This window comes from Sciurus vulgaris (genome assembly GCF_902686455.1).
Source record: "Sciurus vulgaris genome assembly, chromosome: 17".
NCBI classification, from domain to species: Eukaryota; Metazoa; Chordata; class Mammalia; order Rodentia; family Sciuridae; genus Sciurus; species Sciurus vulgaris.
Window position 1 is genome coordinate 55,088,364 of NC_136478.1, and position 26,372 is coordinate 55,114,735.

Genomic DNA, 26,372 nt, shown 5'->3' on the forward strand with positions numbered 1-26,372 from the left:
TTGATTCAGAACAAACATGTCTCTGACAGAACTTTTTGTGAGATTCATCAGGCACTCCTTATGAAAACCATTCCTTTAAACCTCCCCCATTTTACTACTTTTGGCAAGACTGACACAAATGTACATTTCAAGTTACATTAAAAGAACCAGGTGAACCCTGCCGCACCTCTGCCTGGCCTTAGGGGTCTCCTGTTTGAGCACTGTCCGGGCTGTCGCCATAGCCAGGATGGGCAAAACTGCTGACTCTCTGAGTCAGAGAGCCTGACACGACCCCGTGCGGAGCTTCAATGGCTGGAAGAAGAAACACAGTCATAGGCAGAACCAAAAGAAGCAGTTGATGAAGCAGCTGAAGAAGCCAGAGAGGCAGGTTGAATGTGAAGGCATCAGCCGCCTAGTACAGAACTATGAGAAGATAAACGTAAATGAAATTACAAGATTTTCAGATTTCCCCTTGTCTAAAAAAACATTGAAAGGGTTGCAAGAAGCTCAGTACTGCTTGGTAACTGAGATACAGAAGCAGACCATTGGGTTGGCTTTGCAAGGTAAAGATGTGCTTGGAGCTGCCAAAACTGGATCTGGCAAGACTTTGGCTTTTCTTGTCCTTATACCATCTGCAGCCTTATACCATCTGCAGTGGACCTCAACTGATGGGCTGGGTGTTCTGATAATATCACTTACACGAGAACTGGCCTATCAGACCTTTGAGGTTCTCTGAAAAGTAGGAAAGAATCATGACTTCTCAGCTGGTCTCATCATTGGTGGAAAGGATCTGAAACATGAAGCTGAGAGGATCAACAACATAAATATATTCGTTTGCACACCAGGTCGACTTCTTCAACACATGGATGAAACAATATGTTTCCATGCCACCAATCTCCAAATGTTAGTTCTTGATGAAGCAGATAGAATATTGGATATGGGCTTTGCTGATACCATGAATGCTATTATTGAAAATCTTCCCAAGAAACGTCAGACTTTACTTTTCTCAGCAACACAAACCAAATCTGTAAAGGACCTTGCACATTTGAGCTTGAAAGACCCTGAGTATGTGTGGGTTCATGAAAAAGCAAAATACAGTACCCCTGCTACTTTGGAACAGAACTACATAGTTTGTGAGCTGCAGCAAAAAATAAGTGTGCTGTATTCCTTTTTGAGAAGTCGTCTGGAGAAGAAGAGTATTGTGTTTTTCTCTAGTTGCAAAGAGGTTCAGTACCTATACCGAGTTTTTTGCCGTCTTCGCCCTAGTATTTCTATCCTTGCTCTCCATGGTCGACAGCAACAGATGAGAAGAATGGAGGTCTATAATGAATTTGTTCACAAGAGAGCTGCAGTACTCTTTGCTACCGATATTGCAGCCAGGGGGTTGGATTTTCCGGCTGTAAATTGGGTTCTTCAGTTTGATTGTCCAGAGGATGCCAACACGTATATTTCACAGAGCAGGTACAACTGCCAGGTACAAAGAGGATGGTGAAGCTTTATTAATTTTGCTTTCCTCTGAAGAAAAAGGGATGGTACAGCAACTTCTCCAGAAGAAAGTACCTGTGAAGGAAATAAAAATAAATCCAGAAAAACTTATAGATGTCCAGAAAAAATTGGAATCCTTTTTAGCCCAAGATCAAGATTTAAAAGAAAGAGCTCAAAGATGTTTTGTCTCCTATATACGTTCAGTATATCTTATGAAGGATAAAGAAGTATTTGATGTGAACAAGTTACCTATTCCTGAGTATGCACTGTCTCTTGGTCTTGCTGTGGCACCACGGGTAAGATTTCTTCAGAAAATTCAGAAACAGCCTACCAAAGAATTGGTGAAGAGTCAAGGCAATGTGGTAACTGAGCCCAGGGCTCCTTCTCTCACCAGTGATGAGGTGGAAGAATTTAGAGCCTATTTCAATGAGAAAATGTCCATTCTTCAGAAAGGTGGGAAAAGACTAGAAGGAACAGAGAATAGACTGGCTAGCAATATTAGTGAAGAGGAGGAAAAGGATGAAGAAATGGAAGAGAAACTGGGAAAAGCAAAAGAGTCTCAAACTCAGTCTGATTCCAACACGGAGACACAGGTCAAAGAAGTTTCTGTGCAGTTCTTGGACAGAGATGACGAGGAAGAAGATGGGCCTGATAGTAATTTCCTTACGGTGAAACGGTGCAATGTGTTTGGGTTGAATCTTTCAGAGAATAAAGTGTTACAGAAGAAAGAACCTTCCAAATCTGGTGTCAAGAAAAAAGTAACTAAAGTTGCAGAAGCAAAAAAAGTAATGAAGAGAAATTTTAAAGTGAATAAGAAAATAACATTTACTGATGAAGGGGAGTTGGTTCAGCAGTGGCCACGGATGCAGAAATCTATCATGAATGACACTGAGGAAGATGATGACACTGGTGGTATCAACTTAAATAAAGTAAAGGAAAGGCTTCAGGAAGAGGACAGATTTGACAAAGAAGAATATAGGAAGAAAATTAAGGCAAAGCATCGGGAGAAGAGACTGAAAGAAAGGGAAGCCAGACGAGAAGCCAACAAGAGACAAGCAAAGACCCAAGAGGAAGAGGAAGCCTTTCTGGATTGGAGTGATGATGATGATGATGGATTTGATCCGAGCATACTTTCAGATCCAGATAAATACAGAATCTCCGAAGAATCAGATAGTGAAGAAATGGAAAATAAAATTAGTGATACCAAGAAGAAGCAGGGAATGAAGAAAAGGAACAACAGTGAAGTAGAAGATGTGGGACCAACAAGTCATCATAGAAAGAAGACCAAGTGAGAAATCTTACAGCCTTTGGATACAGGCCTGTCTTTAGCAGAGGATGAAGAGCTGGTGTTACATCTACTCAAAGGTCAAAGCTAAATACGTCCATGCCTGTTTGCTCCTTGATACCTCTGGACATCATTTCATTGAGAAGAAGTTAGAACACAGTTGACTTTGGGGCCTGCCTGAAGGTACCATGTGTCCCATTCTCAGAGTACACATTCTTCAGACAAAAGCAATTACATCTCTGAGCCCTTCACAGGCCATCCATGCTTTGCACCATCATAGAACATATTCAGAATAAGGGTGGGATATAGTTTCCTGATCTCATTTTGCAACATGTGCTCTGTTAGATTTTCTGTGTGGGTTCCTACTTCTTCTCACTGGAAATGCTTCTTTGTTTTAATGGTAAGTTCGGGAGCCTTATTTCATTGTTGGAAATTCCTGTATCACTATTCAGAAGTTTCAGTGTTACTATTAAAATGGCTCTTAATTTTAAGGTATATTTCATATTTCCAAAGAGACAGCATATGATGGACCAGCCTTGAAAAAGCAGTATTTTTGAATTGAAATGATCATTAATAAACATATTTCCTATAAAATAATAAAAAAAAGAACCAAGGCACAGTGGTACACACCTGTAATCCCACTGACTCAGGAGGATCACAAGTTCAAAGTCAGTCTCAGCAACTTAGGCTCTAAGCCACTTGGTGAGACCCAGTCTCTAAATAAAAAATAATAAATAAAAAGGGCTTGGGATGTGGCTTGGTGGTTAAACACTCCTGAGTTTAAACCCCAGTTCTAAAAAACAAACAAGCAAACAAAAAACCCAAAGCAACCATTGTCCTTTTTTCTTTTTCTTGTTTTTAATGTCCACGTATGTCTGTGCTTTGGTTATACTCTCCTGCCAGGTGTTTAAGACCAAGGTGGCCAAAAGTGACCTTTTTCCTATCTGTTGTTAAGAGTCAGCTGAGATTTGTCAGGGATCACACTTGGGATCATGTGAGAAGCCCCCTGGCTCCTTTAGCTTTCTCCTACTGGTTGTGCCATCTGCTAGAATGGGTCAGGGTCTTGCTGCCCACATATAGCTTCCCTTGGAAGCATCAGGGATCTTTCCCTCTCCAAGGACCCTCCTCTATGCACAATGTTCATGGTGGGATTTCTGTTCTCTAAGGTCTTCACCATCACAGTGATCAGAAACTTGGGTGACTCAATGGGGTTTGGAGTTGCAGGATCCTCAGAAGGGTTCCATCATTCTCTGAATCTTGACTGATCTTAGAGGGCAAGAGTCAAAATAAGGACTATTTTTTCCTTAGCCATTTTACTTCTTTGACTTTGGTCTTCAACTTTTGGTTTTAAACATCCAGCAGGTCAGTTTTACCAGTCTTGAAGTTAGGAGTATCGGGTTTACACTTCAATGTCTATAATTTTATAGTTACCCTTTCCATTTAATTGAGGTCAGTAATTGTACTGGAACTCAGTCTTATACACTGTCTGTCCTATAGCTGATGGCTTATTGTCTCATATTATCTCAGATTGTTCTATTAAGAACTGTATTTCCACAAAACACTAATAGGCAATAATAATAAATTTTCCTAAGGAAAATACAAAATGAAATTAACAAGAATTAAAAACATTCAGTTTATGTAATATTTCTAACAGGTTATATTTCTTTCCTGTGTGTATTTGAACTCTGGTGCCAAGTGGAATTCCATTTTTTCTCTTATACACCAACATTAATCCAAGAAATATGCTGCTGGTACTTCCTAGTGGTTGAAGTAGAAAACAATCATACAACAGAGAAACCCAGCAATGGTACAAACTGTCTTTGAAAACACATGGATATAATTGAAAGTGAATTGGGAGTATTGAGGGGCAACAGAATATTTCTGAATCTTTGGCTTAAGGGACAGTAGATAAAAGTTAAGCATAATTTTCAGATAACATGAGCATATTGACAATAGGGTGGCAGCACACAGGGAGCCCAGGGATCTTGGTTAGTAAAGCAGCTGCACAGTGGGCAGCTGGGCAGGTGTATCAGGCCTGGTTCAGCAGCTACCCCTCGGGGATGGAGAGAACCACCTCGGTGATGCACCCAGACCATAACAAGCCCATGCAGGCATTTCTTGAGTGATGACATGGGAGTGTCACACTGCCTGGACTTGTGAGTGCCAGGTACCCAGCACACTAGGCTTCACTTGGAAGTGTACCCACTTTGCGTCTCTAGGGGTTCAGGATGGCAAACCCCCCACCCAGGGCTTACTTGTACAGTCTGTGACCAGTCAGTGCAGTCGGTGCACCTTGTCTCCAATGCACCATCTTGAGGAGCCTGCAGCAGGAAGTTGTCACTTGTGCCCCAGTCTGGTTTAAGAAAATGCTCAGTGGGGGCTGGGGTTGTGGCCAAGAGGTAGAGTGCCTCGCATGAGTGAAGCACTGTGTTCAATCATCAGCACCAGATAAAAACAAAAGTCTAAAGATATTGTGTCCATCTACAACTAATATATATATATATATATTATATATATACATATATATATTATATATGTATATATATATAAATAAAAGAGAAAAAGAAAATGCCCAGTGGAAGTGTCCTCTGTCTGTAGCCTTAACCACCCTGGGGGCCCCAGGTGAGCTGACACAGAAAGGGCCCCAGGCAATGGCTGTCTGGGCTTCTGAGGGTTCTCATGCTGCAAACAGTAGAGCACCCCACCCCTGCAGAGTTGCTGTCAGTACCCAAGCTGCTTCCAGCCTGTTCATCCCTTCAACTAATCCAGCTCCTGTTGGGTGTGGCAGGTCAGAAATCCATGGTTTGCCCTAGTATTGAGCCCACTGTGGTATGTTCTGGCCTATGAGAGAGTTCCTTGGTCACTCCCAATCACCTGTGGTCACTCTCAATCACACATGACACTGGGCTGGACCAGTCCCTTACTAGTTGAGTTTTGATTTCTTTTGCTGGGGAAGGCTCTCATCAAGCCTGGAACTCATCCACACAAGTCAGTGCATATTTGGTCCCTTGTGATAGTGGGAGAAGGCCTCTGCCATGGCTGAAGGGTGGATCACCTTGCTTGATATGCCCCTGATAGCTTCCAGTCATTGCAGGCAGACTGTATGTAGGCATGACCATTCTAGCAAGCAACAGAAGCTTCAGACCTGTTCATGGGCAGTTCCACCATTGTCACAGCTGCCCACATGGTCTTTTGACCTGACAGCTTTAATCTGCATTGTAGCCAAGTGGCAATTTCTTCTGCTGGGCTTTCTCCAGCCATCTTATCTTTGCCACTTTTACAACCTTGACCGGTGCCTCTCTGGTGATGGACTCTGTAGCAAGAAAGACAGCCTAAGTGGCACACAGTTATCCTCCTACAAGCTGCAACATTCTTCTGCCCCCTTCTGAACTATGACCAAGATCCAGTGGGGTCTTATGTCCCTTAATCCACTACCAAGAGCCCCATCCAAAGCTGTCCAGAGTGACCAGGATGGTAAATTCAGCAGGTTTCAATGTGTCTAGTGTCCCAAATATTTGTTCCTGTTTTATGGTCTGATTAAATGCCTCAGTATACTGTCCAGTTCAGTCCCCTATTGTCCCCCTCCTGTGCAAATTATATAGGGGCCACAATACTGAGCCAGACAAAGAATGAAAGCCCTCCAATAACCCAGAAGCCCAACAAATTGTTATATTTGCTTTACTGTGTTGGGAAGTGGAAACTGAGGTACAATTTTGTCCTACTGGACCAAACAGTCCCAAGAATTTCACCCATCAGCCAGGGTCCTGCTCTGTTAGAGTTCACAGCCACCTTCTCACTTGCAAGTGAGTCAGAAGCATGGGCTCAGCCTCAGTGAGAGATCTGGCCAAGGGACGTATGTCAGCAACATAATGAAATGGTTTTCATTTGTAGAGCTCAGGACCATGATGTCCATCATCAGCCTTCCCATGTGAAGGCTCCCAGGCCTTGACTCTCAGGGGCTCTATATGTGCTACCAAAGGCATTAGCAAGTTCTCCCAGACAAGGGTGTGTTCCAGCTGAGGGTGAATTTCTTCTGGAAAGGTGGCTTTTTTGGGACTGGCTGCACAAAGTGGAGGGACCCCTTCATTCATTTCCCTGTAGTACACTGTCACGTACCAAATTTCATCCTGTTTTCTAACCTACCACACAGGGCAGTTAAAAGTACTGTGGATTGGTTGAACTATATTTACTCTATCCAATTCACAAGTTGTACAAGTGGCAAAGATAAGATGGCTGGAGAAAGCCCATCAGAAGAAATTGCCACTTGGCTATAATGCAGATTAAAGATGTCAGGTTGAAAGACCATGCGGGCAACTGTGACATGCTGGGGACTGCCCATGAATGTGTCTGATGCTGCTGTTGCTTGCTAGAATGGTCTTGCCTACTTGCAATCTGCCTGCAATGACTGGAAGCTATCTAAAAAATGAAAAAAAAAATAAAGAAAGAAAAAAGAAAAGAAAAATAAAAAGGTTTGAAATGTATCTCAGTGGTAGAGCATCCCTGAGTTCAATCCCAAGTACCACAAAAAAGAATAAAAATATTTTATTATAATACTAGAATATCGCTCCCCAAATCTAAGTGATCTATAATCTCATTTTCCAAAAATGAGTTTTTTTCCCCTCTAAATATGTGCATGTGTATCTTTTACTTAAAAAAATGCTGTCTTTTATATATTATTTTATTGTGTAGCTTGCTTTTCCCACTCAGAAAATACATCATTTTCCCATGTGTATTAGTGAGCTTTTCATTCTGATGACCAAAATACCTGACATAAACAACTCAAGGGAGGAAAAGTTAATTTTGGCTCTGGTTTCAGAGGCTTCAGCCCAGGGTCACCTGCTCCAAGGTGGAAACCTCATGGCACAAGGGCATGGTGGAGGAAAGCTGCTCAGAATATGAAAACAGGGAAGAGGATGGGGGGAGTGAATGTTCCCCATTTTGTAAGTACTTGCAAATTGAGGCACCATAATTATCAGCATCACACCCGCTGGAGCACCAGATGGGGCTTTTCTCCAGAGACTTTTCCTTCCTTGAATTTCTGCTTCTCCTTCTTGTGGAGGTGTCCCTTCTCCTGAAACTGCCTGGGGTTTCTGAGCTACCTGATGGATCTTGTGGTTTGGATCAGGTCAGGTACTGTGTGTGGGGCTTGCATCCAAGGCTTTTGCCCAAGACCAGCTCCCTCCCCCATTTCACATTTATTTGCTCAATTGCAAGACATCCTTATGGGGTCCAGTACACAGGGCAGTCATCCCTATCGGTCTTCCCATCAAGCCAGTGAGGTTTCTTCTGACCCAGGTGTGAGCATATTAATGAGCAGCTTCCCTGTCTGTCTGCTACACATTCTGGACTGTTCCCTGTGCCACCTCCACCCTGCTGGTTGAAGGAACAAGGGCCTCTGTGGCCTGTTTGTGATCAGGTGCTCATACAGTTCCTATATTAAAAGGGGCCAGGTTGTAATGATCAGGATAAAAAGATGAAAAAGGAAAAGGATGACTTTGTATAAGGGAGGAGTGGCAGGAGGAAAAAGACTCAATTCTAGTAAAAAAAAGTTCTGACAAGTGTTTTTGAAACAAAGGATATCCAAATTAAACAGCTCAGTGTAAACCAACAACTGTCATTCAAACAAAATAAATTTCCAATAAGACTGTGGTTTGTAGCCATCAGAGGCTGCACTGTTTCTCCTAGATTAAGGTCTCTGAGAGACATTCCTCAGCCCCAGGCTGCAGGGTTTGTGGAGCCCAACCCCAGGACTTAACTAAATTCTCTGAGAGTTACCTGTTTCTTCACCCTCAGGGGGACACAGGTAAGTCTGTTTCTGGTGGATCCATATCAGGGGACTCTGAGGAAGGCTGGACGCAGCATGACTTCCTGAGTACAGGACTGTGGCAAGACGTTGCCCAGATCCTCAGGTCAGGAATAAGGAATGGTCACTTGTCAGTATCTTTGGCTTCTTACCTTTATGTGTTTGTTCATCTTTTTCTGTTTTTTGTTGCCCTTGAGTGTGCACATGGTCAGTCTCCCTCATGTTTGTCATGTACCCCCTTCAATGCATATTGACCAATATCCAGGAATACCAGAGAAGGTCTGCTGACTTCAGGACCTGGTATGACATTTTTTCTCTCTCTAAATTCTTGGAGAATGAATGGTCAACTTTCAAGGTTGGACAGCCCCCGCAGGGGACCACCAAGTTGTCTTTGGGTATCCTGGACATCCTGATCAAATGTCTGATATTCAAATTTGGAAAAAAAATTATTAAGAAGGTTTTTAACCATGTTCACTAAAGCTTACATTAAAATATAAACTGCTACCAACTCCCAACTATTGGAGTTGGTTCACCAAAATGCATGGCTAAAATTTTAAGAGACCAGAAAAACCATTTTAGAAGAAGACCTCAACCTGAAGGGGCTCTCCCAGGAGACCAATGGAAGCAGCTCCCTTGCTGTCTCTTTGGGAAACCTCCTCAGGGAGGGATGGGGCATGGTCTTTGTCTATATTCTCTAAACTTTTTTCATCTCTGATGAGCAGGACCACATCAGGATGGAGGCCAGAAAGACTTTTAAAATTCTACTTTTTAAATTCATCTTTTTGATCTTTTGGGCCTAAGTTAATTTTTTGATCAGACTTATTTTATTCAACTATAAAGTCTTTCTAATATTCTGTTTTGTTCAGAGGCCAATGTTCAAGGGTTAACTCTCCATCTAATGGGGTTTTAAAAATAAGCTACAAGGCCTTTTTCTGTTTATTTTATGTATCTGTACACTGGTGTATTGTCATGTCTACATACATTTGGTACCAAAATTGATATATCGGCCCCTAAATTAAAATTTAAAAAGTGGATCAAATGCCTTTGATATACATGATTTAAAAGGTTTTTAAATTGGGTAAACAAAAGTATGGTGTCAAGTTACTAATTTGCTTCTAGGTGGTCCAAAAATAATGTTATTTTTATAAAATGTCTAATGTCCATTGTTTTTAGATTTTTCTTCAACAGGGAAGAAATGAGTGATGCTGCCCAATACCCTTCTCTGATATCTTGTTTTTTTTTTTAAACTAAATTAGATTTGTCATATATGGGATTAATCATGGATCTGTTTGTTAGAAACACCTGATTGGTTTACAGAGTTAAAATACTAACTCCTAAATATAACAGCAGGTACTATTAACTTCTTAAATTCCATGGGGTAACATATTTAAACCATTATTGGTGTTTTCATAAATTAATAAATAAAAAAGTGTAAAATCAGTTTGTGTCATCACTATAAACAATGTTACTAAAAAGCTCAACAAGTATAATTCTATATAAATGGTCCAAAATTTTCAACCATATTTTAAATAAAGTTCTATAAATAATATATTTCATCTTATTAAAATGAAATAATTTATCTAAATTCAGAAATTTACAAGGATGACTTCAGAGTATATTTTTTTAAAAAGAGAATCAACAGATTAAAAAATTAAAAGATTCTGGATCTAAAAATATATTTACTAAAAGAAAAAATGTTTCTAAGTAAGAAGTCTTTAAGTGATAAAATAAAACTATAGTACACTAAGTAAACAACAAAAGGGTCTAATAAGTACTTAAAAAAGTAAGTTAAGGGTAAATTTTAAAAAGTTTGTGTGTATATATAATAAACAACAGTTAAAACTATCCAAGGTTTCCCCCTAAGGTCAAATATTAATGTCCTGTTATAAACCATTTTCAGTCTATATGCTAAAATGACAAATAGTTCTTAAAATATTAATTTACTCTACATTGTGTATGTTAAGATTTTATTCTCTAGAGCAACTAGTGTTAAAAATTGGGGTTTCTTACAACTCTTATGAAAAAGCAACTGTTATTTTCAAACGTTGTACTACATTACAAATTCTAAATTTTCTTTGAAAGCTAAACTTGGTTAATATGAAAACACCAATATAATTATGATTCTATTACTCTTCTTTATATGTTAAATGTGTTCATACCTTTCAGGTATACAAGTATTTAAAATAAAAGGGTTCAAAAAACATTTTATCAAGCTGGTGTTCTATAACCTAACATTGTAATGGTAATTTTAATCTTATAAGACTAGCAAATTTTATTGGGGATTTATTCATACCATTAAAAGTTCTATAACTGCACCTAAACTGTATGTTACTGGAATAAAGATGTAAATATATTTTTAAAAGTTAATGAGAGACTGATTTGTTTAAAGGTTAATGTGGTGAAATGTAAAAAAAGTTTGCTCCTTTACTACATAAAAGGAAAGTTAAAAGCTTTCTCATCTCTCTTTTGTAAAATTAATTAATTAATTTTTTATTTTTACAGATTACATTTTGATTCATTGTACACAAATGGGGTACATCATTTCATTTCTATGGTTGACATGCTGTAGATTCATACCATTCATATAATCATATATGTACATAGGGTAATGATGTCTGTTTCATTCCACCATCTTTCATACCCCTGTCCCCACCCCCTCTTATTTCCCTTTATGCCATCTAAAGTTCCTCCATTCTTCTCTTACCCCCTATCTTCCCACCTTCATTATGTATCATCATCCACTTATAAGGGAAATATTTGGCCTTTGGTGTTTGGGATTGGCTTATTTCACTTAGCATGATATTCTCCAATTCCATCCATTTATATGCAAATGCCATAATATTATTCTTCTCTATGACTGAATAATATTCCATTGTGTATATATACCACAGTTTCTTTATCCATTTCTCTGATGAAGGGCATCTAGTTTGGTTTCACAATCTAGCTATTGTGAACTGAGCTGCTATAAACTTTGATGTTAATTCATTACTGTAGTATGCTAATTTTAAGTTCTTTGGGAATAAACCCAGGAGTGGGGTAACTAGGTCAAAAGGTGGGTTCATTTCAAGTTTTTTTTTTTTTTTTTTTTTTTGTGGAATTTCCATACTGCTTTCCTGAGTGGCTGCACTAATTTCAACTCCGCCAGCAATGTACAAGTGTGCCTTTTCCCAACATCCATGCCAACATCTCTTATTGCTTGTGTTCTTGATAATAGCCATTCTAATTAGAGTAAGATAAAATCTTAGAGTTGTTTGAATTTGCATTTTTCTAATTACTAGAGATGTTGAACACTTTTTCATATATTTGTTAATCATCTGTATATTTTCTTCTGTAAATTGTTCAGTTTCTTGGCCCATTGATTGACTGGGTTCTTTGTATTTTTGGTGTACAGTTTTGTAAGTTCTTTATAAATTTTGGAGTTTAGGGTTGTATCTGAAGTGCTTGAGGAAAAGATGTTCTCCCACTCTTTAGGCTCTCTTTTCACATTATGGATTGTATCCTTTGCTAATAAAAAGCTTTTTAGTTAGAATCCCTACCATTTATTAATTCTTGATTTGATTTCTTGTGCTTGGGAGTCTTGTTAAAAAAGTCTTGTCCTAAACCAACATGATGAAGATTTGGGCCTACTTTTTCCTCTCTTTGGTGCAGGGTCTCTGGTCTAATCCTAGGTCCTTGGTCCATTTTGAGTTGAGTTTTGTGCAGGGTGAGACACAGAGGTTTAATATCATTTTACTACATATGGATTTCTAGTTTTCCCAGCACCATTTGTTGAATAGGCTATCTTCACTGCATTGCATGTGTTTGACTCCTTTGTCTAGTATGAGGTAACTGTATTTATGTGGATTCATCTCTTCATCTTCTATTCTGTACCATTGGTCTGCCTGTCTATTTTGGTGCCAATATCATGCCATTTTTGTTTCTATTACTCTGTAGTATAGTTTAAGTTCAGGTATTGTGATACCTCTTGCTTCACTCTTTCTGCACAGGATTGCTTTGGCTATTCAAGGTCTCTTATTTTCCCAGATAAATTTCATGATTGCTTTCTCTATTTCTATGAGGAACATCATTGGGATTTTAATTGAAATTTCATTGAATCTGTATAGTTTCTTTGGCAGAATGGCCATTTTGACAATATTAATTCTGCCTATCCAAGTACATGGGAGATCTTGCTATCTTTTAAGGGTTTCATTTCTTTCTTTTGTGTTCTGTAGTTTTCACTGTAGAAGTCTTTCACCTCTTTTATTATATAAATTCTCAAGTTCTTTTTTTGAGGCTATTGTGAATGGAGTAGTTTTCCTAATTTCTCTTTCAGAAGATTCATCACTTATGAATAGAAATGCACTAGATTTAAGCTCAGCTTTCTTTTATTCATGTTTTAGATGTGATATCATATTGTGTTAACTAACATTGATACAGACTTAAGAAACAATATATGTAAATTTGAAAAATAATACTTAAAAAGAAGACAAAGATCAGCTTCAGTACTAGATTACTTTATCTAAGACTTGTGAAGAACCCTGTCTTACCTGATATAAGGCTCCACCTCCCACCTTACTACATGTTAGAGTGACTCCAAAATAAACCAGACTTCAGCTCATTTTTTTGTTGTTGTTGTAAAATTACTGTGATCTCAAACAGGGGATATAATGTATAGCTCGGCCAAAATTTAAGATAACTATTACACAACTACATATGTTTTTACTGTTGTATTTTCCTTGTGAATTCTATAACTGTTGCCTGATTAATGTTTTGCAGAGGTACTGCTTCAAGAACAAACAACCTGAATTAATTTGAGATAATAAGCCATCACCTATAGGACAGAAAATATAGACCCCAATTAAATAAAAGTGGGTAAATGACTTCAAAGTTATAGACATGAAAGTTAAAGCCCAATACTCTTTCTGTATGACTGGTGAGACTGGCTTGCTGGATGTTTAAGATCAAGACTTAAAATTGAGATTAAAATAAAGGTTCCAAGAAAATCAATATTTGGCTCTTGCCCTCAGAGTCAGTCTGAACCCAGGGAACAAGAGAACTTCTCTAAGGAGTTTTACAACTCTGGGCCACATCATCTCCTGACCAGGGGTTTTATAAGACCACTAGAGAATAAAAAGTCAATCAGTGTACCTGCTGCAGAGGGGGTCATTGGAAAAGGAGACACCCCTAATGCTTCCAGAAGAAGTCACCTCATCAAGGAGACCCTACCTAGGGAATGGCAATAAGGGGGCTAAGAAGCTGCTCTCGAGTTCCCCATGAGTGACCCCTGTGGGAACTCAGCTGACTCTTAACAACAGACAGGAACAGGTTAATTTGACTGTGAACATCTAGCAAAATAGTTAAAACTAAAATATAGTCATTCTTGGACATTTAAAATACGTCATAGTTCAATGTAACTTAAGATGTACACTTGTGTTAGCCCCCTAAAATAATTAAGACCAGAGGTGACAAAGAGAATATTCTTAGAAAAAAATTCCTGATAACTGTCAAGAAAAACTGTTATAAGTTATAAGTTTTCAGTCAGTATAAGGCTTACAGACTTTCCTAATCTCCTACACAGGTAGGCTTAATCAATGTTTGCTAGTATGATTCTCTAGCCCTCAGTAACAAAAATATAAAAATTGCTACTAAACACAGGTTATACCAATAAAAGGATATTTCACAAAAATCAGAGAACTTTAAGTAACTTAACTAAATATTGTAGTTACATTCCTGATAAGAGATTTACAAATAAGGGTCTTATCCTCTTCAAATTTGTTAGGCTTTATTAGGCCTTGTTATGGGGACTACATCTCAGCTCTTCCACCTTCCATTAAGAAATTATTAATTTCTATCATCCTTATGATACTCATTGACATATTCCAGGTGCTATTTATTTTGTACTCATTTATTTTCTCTCATAGAACCAGACTTTTACCTCTAGATAGACCCAAATTCTAAAAGGGGACTCCAAATTGCTTGCCCCACCCCACATTGTCCCTTCTCAGCTCAATGCAGCAAGAGCAGTCATTGCCCTTTAACCCTACAGCAGTAAAAATCCCTAAAACTAGAGGGGAAATAAAATTACAGCTAGTGTAGATGGGTAATTGTGTCAAAACACAAAATGGAGGGTGATTTGGGTCTGGAAAGTTGGAAATGACTTATTTTTATTTTTTATTTTTTGGCAGTAACATTAGTATTTACATTTATTTCACATATGCAGTTTACACACTCATTGAACAAAACTGGAATCCAAACAAATATACAAATACCATTAATAAGCATTATCAAATAAAATAAATGGCACTAGTGTTATAAGCATATTAATGGACCTGGTGAGGAAAAGTGATGGAAGAAGACCTAAGCCCATGACATTTTTCCTTTTTATCAAAAGGAAATGCTCAGTAGCACCATAATGGTAATACTTAAAAGAACGCATAAGATGGAACTTTGTAACTGCTATCATTGAGTTAACCTGTTTTATTTAAGTGAATTATACAAGAAGTTAACAGTACAGGCAGTATTATGGCCGACTTCTGCTTATGTCAGTTGTACATCTTCCATAAACAAAAGGAAATAAAGCCAATCATACACAGACCTTTTGTACTTGGTATAAGCTCTGCACCAGTGCTTTGTTATCATCATTGGAAAAGATACATGTGTTAAAAACTGAGGTTATGTGAAGCTATTCACTAAAGCCTGAGTGTGTCTTTGGTAGGCTAATACTTATTCAGCATTGTTATTAATCACATTCATGTTTATCTATTTCCTGTATTTTTCTATATAATCCAAGGTGACTAAAGAGGACAGTATGGAAAACAACACAGTAAAATCCTCAAATAACTAGGCCCTTAAAACCCAGTCTATCCCAAAGGCACCAAGAATCAATGGGGTGCAAATTGCCCCTTAGTAAAAGGGGACATTTTTGTGATACTTATAACCTAATGGGATTTTATTTTGCAGTCATATATTTGTTGCCAGTACACTTAATTACCTACCTTTACATTTTTCTTCTCAAATGGCATCAACAATAAGAGATATAGAGTACCAGGTGTTTCTATTTCAAAGTTGTGCAAAAACTGCCACAATCTTGCTCAAAGTGTCTAAGTATCCAAATGGTTGCAAATGGGCTGCATTAAGCTTTATATATTCACATTGCATATGAAGAAAAAAATGAAATTCAAGCCCAGTTATGAACAGAAATGTTACAAAGAGTATTATGTATCGAGAATAACCTGCCAAGTTCTTTTGAACAGTATCCCTTAGTGGTTTCAATAAAATATCACTAACCACTGATTCCTAAGCCTCAAGTTTACTTCATAAGAAAGCTGTAGAACTGCATTAGTATTTTATATTGATTATAAATTAAGCCAAATTTCTATCTAAATACACAGGTATGTGCATCAAGCAATGTTTTGTGACAAGCACACAAAACATGCTTTGCTCTTAAGATTTATTATTCTTATAGTAATGCACTTTTAAAGCTTTCATTTCATAGTTTGGTAATTAAGATTCACATGAAACACAATGCTTTGCTGAACACAGAAAATGTTATCTGCATTATGATTTGAAATCTAGCTTTTCCTAGTAACTTGCAACTTAAAAGTAGTCACATATAGTTCAACCAGCTCCCAACAAGGTTGTTCAGTGGTAACAGTTTTGCAGCATTTATGGGCCTAAATTTCAGTCTGAATTGCAACTTTTAATTTCATTGTCTGATGTGAGTGGTTGTTATTTGTTTCTTTTAGTGCATCACCAAAATATAAATCAACATTAGGTTTTATTCCATTGTTACCATGTTCTTCAGCTGTCTGATTCAGTTGTGGAACTTCTGAACATGAAGCAGTTTTAGTAAGCAGAGAAATGCTACACTGATGTGGAGAATTCTCCAAGCGGTCATTTTCTACCTCAGGAAGAATGTTAACAGTAGCAAATCGGGCATGATGATCACTGGAACCATGACTACAGGAAGTTTTCATGCTTTCTAGATCAGAACAACTAAATTCAGAAAAATAACTAGAGTGCGAATCAGCTACAGATGGCATACTGTCACTGAGGGTTGGAGCCTCAAATTCACATGAGTTCGTGCTCTGTTGTTCTAACAACTGTGTGTCCATGTCCTCTCTGGTCTCATTTATCTTCATGTTACCCTTTTTTCTCAGTTTCCCACTTTTTGATTTTTTTTCCTGCAGTTGCTTCTTTGGACCACTTGGTGGCACAAGATTTACTTTCAGGCAAGCCACTGGATGAACCACCGGCATGGGTTCGGGCGCCGCTGCCATCGTCCACACTACTGCTTCCACTGTTGTGTCTGAATTTCGATGGTTTTGATTCAATATCTACTTGCACCTCCATACTGTTGCCTTCCTTGTCCAATGGGATGTAGGAATTCAGAATGGATCCTGCCACTGCTTTGGTGCTGGCATTATCACTAACTGTTCCCAAGCTGACTGTACCAGATTCTCCACTTAGACTGTACTATTCTTTCTGCACATTTGCTTGTACTTCCAACTGGTTAAAACAGTTGACCATGGCACTTCCTGACAGACTTCCCGTTATACTAGCTCCAGCTAGTGCCATGGTGCTAGCTGTTTCACTCAGGTTGTCTCGAATGGCTCCAATTTGATCCATGTGGCTTCCACTTGCACTCAAACTGCCAGTCAGACCACCGACACTTCCCTCCCCTATGCTAGGGTTGTGTCTTGCTTCTGCCACTGACGTTGTGTCTACAGCTGTGTTAGTTCCACCAACATTTATATAATTTTCATCATCAAATTCAATCCTGACTCCTTTTCCATTGCTTGTTGAGACTTCACAACCTCCACTTCGGCAGAGAGAAATTGGAACAATGCCATAGACATAAGCTAACATAATGGGAACACCAATACCTACAGTCACAGCAGCTACTATTGGAGATACTATTACAGACAATGTTACACCACCTGCTATGGCCAGATTCTGTTTGTGCTTTGAAACATCTTTGCCTTCGTAATGATTGTGAATGGCCCACATATACAGGAATTCCGATAATCATTGCTGGGATAGCAATACCAGCTATAAAGCAATTCCTACAGGAGCACCAACAAGGGTTCCCAGCTGCCACAAGATTTTCTTCTTTCGACTCCAGGGTTTTTCCCCCCCCAAAAGTACATCCTGATGGACTTAGATAAAGTAAATCAGAGGTTTCTTTCCTACACAACCAACAAAACTCACAACCACAGACAGCACACGTCATGTGATTGCAGCTCCCATCATTCATCTTTATTATATAAGCAGCACATCGTGGACATGGCTTTATACCATCAGCTGCTGCTACAGACTCTTGACTGTAACTAATGGATGAAGAACGAATAGTTCTCAGACGTAAACTCTGGGGTCTCTCCTGTCTAGCAGCATCACAGGTCTGGTTGGGATGCCAAATCTGTTTATAGTAGTAGCAAAATTTTGTTCCACAGCCTTCTCATCCACAAGTTAATTTTGGACAGCTGGCACATCCAAATGCTATCACAGCATAACCACAGCTGGACCTGGACACCACCTACAATCAGGATCTGCAACAAGCCACTGACTAAGCATAAATTCTTCATATTTTTCCATCCAGACATCATCACTTAATATCAAATGAATGTCATGGGGATTAAACCATTCAGTACATTCTGGGCAACTGATATTAACTTTACTTTCAGAGATTTCTATCTTTAGGTATTGTCGTAAGCAATCCACACAAGATCTATGATGACAAGTCATTAAATCAGGAAATCTGTCTTTAGAATGCCTCAAAAGGCACAAAGGGAACTCTATAAAGTCTCCAATTTGTTTGTTGATAGAAGTTAATCCATTGTCAGAAGAGGTATTTGTAGAGAGAATGGAGTTCTTATCAGTACACATTTCAGAATGTATACTTTCAATACTTGCAATTCCATCCACCCCGCCATTTAGCTCCCTTGATTTACATTTGTTATCCTTTTTCCTTCGAAACAGAGAGCCAATTGAAATTCTTTTTTTGGGTGCCTTTTTGACAGAAGGCAAGCTCACAGATGAAGCAGAAGATTGAAGATCTCGATCTGAACCCATTTGCCAGTGTAAACTCATGTCTAAAATGCTCATTAGAATTGTGTCAGGGTCAGTGTTTATACACAGCCCTTCATTATATTTACAGATACAACCTATTTCTTGTTCTTGCATTCAGACTAAGTCATGATGTAAGAAAATTCTACTTGGTTCCTTCACAGAATTCTTGAAGAAGTTTGATTTACTGAAGACTATTATCATAGATGTCCTTCAAGTCCTCAGAGCGGCAGCGACGCAAGGCTGCGGGAGAGCAGGCCCATCTTCCGGGACGGGGGCAAAAGCCAGAGGAAGCGCGGAGGAGGGTCCTGGGACTCGCCGCGGTGCCTCTCAACTGGGGCGGGGGTAACGGAGGGAAGGGGTCCGGCCGGCCGCTTTCCCAAACGCCTCCTCCGCAGTTCTGGCTGGACCACAGCTCCCGGGAACCAGCGCCGCAACTGCCATTCTCCCCCACCCTCAGCCCCACTTTTCCCTGAAAATGACTTCTGAGAGATTAAAATATTAATGCTTCCAGAGCTCTTTCCTCCACCGTTAGCAAGATAACTTGCTCCTGCTCCAACCTGTTACGTCTCTCCAACAGGTTCATCTTATGAGAGAATGATCCCCAAGACAACACTGATTTCCAACACCCCATTCCAATGGGAGACTATATCTATGTCAAATAGTTTGAGAAAAAAGGACCAACACCCAGCTGAAATGGAGGGGAACTAACATGGATTCATCACATCTGAGTCAAGACATCAGAAAAAGTGGGCAGCCCGCAGAGACCCCAGCCATCCTCTAAAGATAAGACTAAAAAATATTAATCATTTTTTTCTTGCTTTGATTATGTTATAGGGCCTGAGCTACTAAAGCAACATATTTCATTGGTCAAATTAACGTATATGCATGACCACTACAACACTTTACCTAATTTAAAAGACAAATCAAGGATTTTTGCACCCTTACTGTGGTACTTGAGACTTCCTCAGGCCCATATGATAACCATCTTGTGGCCCCTGAGGGGAACATGGTTTATTTGTATGTCAGGAGTAACTCTGTGCCTGTCCCTTCAACTTTTCAAGATTGCCAAATGGGATGAATTCTGTGTTACTGTTCACATTATTCCCCAGGAGTACTATTATCATGGGGAGGGAAAACATGAATATCTGGGGCTAAAAATTTGATCTAAATGAGTGGCATCTGTCTTGGTTCTCCTCCCAGTGGGGTTAGGTATAACTGCCTCCAGTGCTGTAGGGACAACTGCACTCATTACAGGAGACAAAATTTCAAAAACTTAAGTGGACAAATAGATCTAAACTTAAGCAAATTAAAAACTCTGTAAGCCTCTTAGAAAATTTGCTTGACTCACTTGCTGAGGAAGTTTTACAAAACAGAAGAGGGTGAAATTTGCTGTTCCTAAAATAAGGAGGATTATGTATGGCCTTAGTTGAGATTTTTTTTCCAATTTATTTATTTTTATTTTTTCTTTTAGATATACATGACAGTACAGTATATTTTGTCATATTATACATACATGGAATATAACATTCAAATTCCATGATTGTACATGATGTGGATTTTCTTTTTTTTTTTTAATTTATTTTTATTGTAAACAAATGGGATACATGTTGTTTCAGTTTGTACATGGAGTAACAGAATACCATTTGCATATTCACATATTTACATAGAGTAATGATGTTTGATTCATTCCATTATTATTTCCTTCCACCCCACCCCTCCCACCTCTCTTTTCCCTCTATACAGTCCTTCCTTCTTCCATTCTTGTCCCCCTTCCACCCCCCATTAAGTGTCATCATCCACTTATCAGTGAGATCATTCCTCTTTTGGATTTTTGAGATTGGCTTAACTCACTTAACATGATATTCCCAATTTCATCCATTTGCCTGCAAACGCCATAATTTTATTATTCTTTATAGCTGAGTAATATTCCATTATATATATATATATATATATATATATATATATATATATATATATGGCACAGTTTCTTTATCCATTCATCAATTGAAGGGCATCTAGGTTGGTTCCACAGTCTGGCTATTGTGAATTGAGCAGCTATGAACATTGATGTGGCTGTATCTCTGTAGTAGGCTGATTTTAAGTCCTTTGGGTATAGGCCAAGGAGTGGGATAGCTGGGTCAAATGGTAGGTCCATTCCAAGTTTTGTAAGGAATCTCCACACTGCTGTCAGAGTGGCTGCACTAATTTGCAGTCCCACCAGCAGTGTATGAGTGTACCTTTTTCCCCATATCCTCTCCAAAACCTATGGTTGCTTGTATTCTTGATAATCGCCATTCTAATTGGAGTGAGATGGAATCTTATTGTAGTTCTGATTTGCATTTCTCTTATTACTAAAGATGTTGAACATTTTTTCATATATCTGTTGAATGCTTGTAGATCTTCTTCTGTGAAGTGTCTGTTCATTTCCTTAGCCCATTTGTTGATTGGGTCATTTGTATTCTTGGTGTAGAGTTTTTTGAGTTCTTTATATATTCTGGAAATTAGTGCTCTATCTGAAGTATGAGTGGCAAAGATACTTTCCCAGTCTGTAGGCTCTCTTTTCGCATTGCTGATAGTTTCCTTTGCTGAGAGAAAGCTATTTAGTTTGAATCTATCCCAGTTATTGATTCTTGCTTTTATTTCTTGTGCTATGGGAGTCCTGTTAAGGAAGTCTGATCCTAAGCCAACAAGGTGAAGATGTGGACCTACTTTTTCTTCTATAAGATGCAGGGTCTGTGGTCTGATTTCAAGACCCTTGATCCATTTTGAGTTGAGTTTTGTGCATGGTGAGAGATAGGGGTTTAGTTTCATTCTGTTGCATATGGATTTCCAGTTTTCCCAGCACCATTTGTTGAAGAGGCTATCTTTTCTCCATTGCATATTTTTCGCACCTTTGTCTAGTATTAGAAAATTGGATCCTGAGGAGGTTTCAAGATGGTGGCCAAGAGGGTGGCTGCATTTCATGTTGTTCCAGGACTCAGGATTCAAAAGAGGAGATATTGAGAGACTTGGGACCAACTCAAAGCAGCCGGTGAGTCTCTCCTGTTGGGGAGGCTTCCTGGATGGGGCGGTAGTCCCAGAACGCAGGGAACTTTGTGAAGTAGAGCTGCCCGGTGAGACGCCCCTCCCCCTGCTGGAGCAGTGAACTCGGACAACTGGGAACATCGGAGAGGAGGCCACTCAGCACAGCGCTGGGACTTGGAGCAACCACTGGGGCTTCGGTGGCTGCCCAAGGGGGGAGCTGCGAGGAGAGCTGTGTGAACTCAGAACACCGGGGACTGCCCTGAGGAGGAGGAGGAGGAGCGTGGCCGCTTGGATTCAGAGTGACTATACCAGAGCTACAGGTGGTTGCCAGAGGAGGAGCTGTGCGGCAAGCTGGTTGGACCCACAGCGTCCACTTCTGAACACCAGGGACTGCCCTGAGGAGGAGGAGGAGGAGGAGGAGGAGTGCGGTCGCTTGGATTCGGAGTGACTATACCAGAGCTACAGGCGGTTGCCAGAGGAGGAGCTGCGTGGCGAGCTGTTTGAACTCAGACCACTTGTGAACACCGGGGCCTGCCCTGAGGAGGAGGAGGAGCGCAGCGGATCATTTGGACTTGCAGTGACTGCATTAGAGCTCCAGGCAGCAGCTCAGAGGAGGAGGTGATTGGTGAGTTGTTTGCACTTAAAGCGACCGCTCCAGAACACGGGGCTGCCTGGAGGAGGAGCACGGTGGGTCACTTGGTCTCGAGTGGCCGCACCCGAACTCCGGGCGGCTGCACAGAGGAGGCGTGCAGCGGGTCACATGGATTCAGAGCCACTAAGAGCGACCACTCCTGAACACCCAGGGGGTTACCTGGAGAAGGAGGAGGAACGGGGTGGGTCACTTCAACTCGGAGTGATTGCCCAGGGCTGCGGGCGGTTGGTGGGAGGAGGAGGCACGCAGTGAGTTGCTTGGACTCCTAGTGACTGCACCAGAACACCGGGCGGCTGTCTGGAGGAAGAGGCGTGCGGCAGGTCTCCGGACTCAGAGCAATTGTACGGGACCCAGGTGGCTGCTCAGAGGAGTGGCCGCATAGCCAGGCGATTAGGTGCAGAGCAGGGTCCCAGGATCTAGGAGGTTTTGGTGGAAGAGCCGCACAGAGACACGCTTAGGGGGGCAGTGAAGGTTCCAGGACTGCGGGTAGATTCTCTGAGGACAGGCAGCCTAAGGAGATTCATATGTGAAGGGTGAGGCTCCCAGGCCCAGGATGTAGGGCTGGGCCCCTGGGAACTTTGCAGAGGAAGGCAGCCCAGCCCAGGAGGTAGCTGTAAATTGAGGGGAACCTCTAGGAGGGGAACTGACCAGCGAGACAGTATTCCCTGCCGGGTGAGGTTTCCCCAAAAGGACAGTAAAACCAGAGACACAGGCCCAAACAGACCTTGCCTCAGCCCGGAGCCTAGTTCCCCTTTGGATGACCATTGGTCAACAAGTGGAGGCACCTCTGCCCACTAGCAGGGAATATACCCCACCTGAAAGCCACCAGTCCTAGAGAGGCAGCTTCCTTGTGGAGCACCGCATTATCAACTTCCTCCAAGACTTCAGCCTACTGAAGGCTAAGAGGGGATATATATAGAATTCGTCAAGGACATTGTAACTCAATAGAGGAAATCTGCAATATCTCAGTGGTCCACTGATACCTGAACAATATGAGAAAACAAGGAAAGAAAATGCTGCAAACAAATCTAGATGTTACATCAATAAAACCCAATGACAGCATGGCAGAAGAAATGACAGAAAAGTAGTTCAGAATGTACATAATTAAAATGATCGGGGAAGCAAATGATGAGATGAAAGAGCAAATGCACACACTGAATGATGAGATGAAAGAGCAAATGGAGACATTGAATGATCCCACCAATTCACAGTTAAAAGAGCAAACACAGGAAGCAAAAATCACTTCAATAAAGAGTTAGAGATGCTGAAAAAAAACCAAACAGAAATCCTTGACATGAAGGAAACAATAAACCAAATTAAGAACTCCATAGAAAGCATATCCAGTAGGATAGAACACCTGGAAGACAGAACCTCAGACATTGAAGATAAAATATTTAACCTTGAAAACAAAGTTGAACAAACAGAGAAGATGGTAAGAAATCATGAACAGAATCTACAAGAACTATGGGATATCATGAAAAGGCCAAATTTAAGAATTATTGGGATTGAGGAAGGCCTAGAGAAACAAACCAAAGGAATGAACAATCTGTTCAATGAAATAATATCAGAAAATTTCCCAAATCTGAAGAATGAAATGGAAAATCAAGTTCAAGAGGCTTATAGGACTCCAAATACACAAAATTACAACAGACCCACACCAAGGCACATTATAATGAAAATACCTAACATACAAAATAAAGACAGAATTTTAAAAGCTGTGAGAAAAAAGAACCAAATTACATTCAGGGGGAAACCAATACGGATATCAACAGATTTTTCAATGCAGACCATAAAATCCAGAAGGGCCTGGAACAACATTTTTCAAGCCCTGAAAGAAAATGGATGCCAACCAAGAATCTTATACCCAGCAAAACTTACCTTCAAATTTGACGATGAAATAAAATCCTTCTATGATAAATAAAAGCTAAAAGAATTTACAAAAAGAAAGCCAGCATTACAGAACATTCTCAGCAAAATATTCCATGAGGAAGAGATGAAAAACAAAGAAGCAAATCCGCAAAGGGAGGAATTATCTTAAAGGAATTGTCAAATAAAGGAGGAACCAAGTAGTGTCAAATAAATAAATAAATAAAATTTAAAAAATGAACCATATGACCGGGAAACCAAATCATATCTCTATAATAACCCTGAATGTTAATGGCCTGAATTCATCAATCTAAAGACATAGACTGGCAGATTGGATTAAAAAGAAGGATCCAACAATATGTTGCCTACAAGAGACTCACCTCATAGAAAAAGATACCCATAGACTAAAGGTGAAAGGATGGGGAAAAACATACCATGCACATGGACTCAGCAAAAAAGCTGGAGTATCCATCCTCATTTCAGATAATGTGGACTTCAAGCCAAAGTTAGTCAGAAGGGATAAAGAAGGTCATTTCATATTGCTTAAGGGAAGCATAAATCAGCAAGATATAACAATCATAAACATCTATGCCCCAAACAATGGCTCATCCATGTATGTCAAACAAATCCTTCTCAATTTCTGAAACCAAATAGACTATAACACAATAATACTTGGTGATTTTAACATGCCTCTCTCAACACTGGACAGATCTTCCAGACAAAAATTGAACAAAGAAACCATAGATCTCAATAACACAATCAATAATTTAGACTTAACGGAAATTTATAGAATATACCATCTAACCAAGAGCGAATACACTTTCTTCTCAGCAGCACATGGATCCTTCTCTAAAATAGACCATATATTATGCCACAAAGCGAATGTTAGCAAATACAAGAAGATAGAGACACTACCTTGTATTCTATCAGATCATAATGGATTGAAGTTAGAAATAAATAAAACAGTAAAACAGAAACTATTCCAACATCTGGAGATTAAACAATATGCTATTATAAGATGAATGGATAACAGAAGATATTAGGAAGGAAATTAAAAAAAATTCTTTGATGTAAATGAGAACAAAGAAACATCATATCAAAATCTCTGGGACACTATGAAAGCAGTGCTTAGAGGGAAATTTATTTCATGGAGCACATTTAATAAAAGAAGTAAAACTCAACAAATAAATGACCTAACACTACAGCTCAAAGCCTTAGAAAAAGAAGAACAGACCAGCATCAAAAGTAGTAGAAGACAGGAAATAGTTAAACTCAGAGCTGAAATCAATGAAACTGAAACAAAAGAAACAATACAAAAAATTGACAAAATAAATAGTTGGCTCTTCGGAAAAATAAACAAAATTGATAAACCCTGAGCCACACTAACAAAGAGAAGATGAGAGAAAACCCAAATCACTAAAATTTGGAATGAACAAGGAAATATCACAACAGACAGGATTGAAACAAAACATAATTAGAAGCTATTTTGAAAATCTATACTCCAACAAAATAGAAAATTTCGAAGACATCAACAGGTTTCTAGAGACATGTGAATTGCCTAAACTGAATGAGGAGTACATACACAATTTAAATAGACCAATTTCAAGTACTGAAATAGAAGAAGTCATCAAAAGCCTACCAACAAAGAAAAGTCCAGGACCAGATGGGTTCTCAGCCGAGTTCTACAAAACCTTTAAAGAAGAGCTCATTCCAATACTTCTCAAGTTTTCCATAAAATAGAAGAGGAGGGAACCCTCCCAAACTCATTCTATGAAGCCAATATCACACTGATACTAAACCAGACAGAGACTCATCAAGGAAAGAAAATTTCAGACCAATATCCTTAATGAACATCGATGCAGAAATTCTCAACAAAATTTTAGCAAATTGCATACAAAAACATATTAAAAACCCATGATCAAGTGGGTTTAATCCCAGGGATGCAACGTTGGTTCAACATCTGGAAATCAATAAATGTAATTCACCATATCAATAGACTTAAAGTCAAGAATCACATGATTATTTCAATCGATGCAGAAAAAGCATTTAATAAAATACAGCACCCCTTCATGCTCAAAACACTCGAAAAAATAGGGATAGTGGGAACATTCCTTAACATTGTAAAGGCCATTTATGCTAAGCCCATGGCTAATATTATTCTAAATGGTGAAAAACTGAAAGCATTCCCCTTAAAAACTGGAACAAGGCAGGGATGCCCTCTTTCACCACTT

General features: G+C 39.5%; 2 protein-coding genes and 1 pseudogene across 3 annotated transcripts in view; 1 reads left to right on the forward strand and 2 right to left on the reverse strand.

The window, feature by feature from the left end:
- The window catches only part of LOC306647876 (insulin growth factor-like family member 4), a 467,977-nt gene that overhangs the window by 164,253 nt on the left and 277,352 nt on the right, over nt 1-26,372 (reverse strand). The gene's annotated exons all lie outside the window — the stretch shown is intronic.
- Nucleotides 215-3,337, forward strand: LOC306647859 (putative ATP-dependent RNA helicase DDX10). Its single transcript, XM_079117418.1, is given in 4 exon segments — nt 215-712; nt 716-1,429; nt 1,431-2,753; nt 2,757-3,337. Coding segments are annotated over 4 exon segments (2,496 nt in total). The 5' UTR covers nt 215-337; the 3' UTR covers nt 2,841-3,337.
- Nucleotides 14,736-19,040, reverse strand: LOC306647858 (E3 ubiquitin-protein ligase RNF19A-like; annotated as a pseudogene). Its single transcript has one exon. The product of its transcript is annotated as an E3 ubiquitin-protein ligase RNF19A-like (transcript).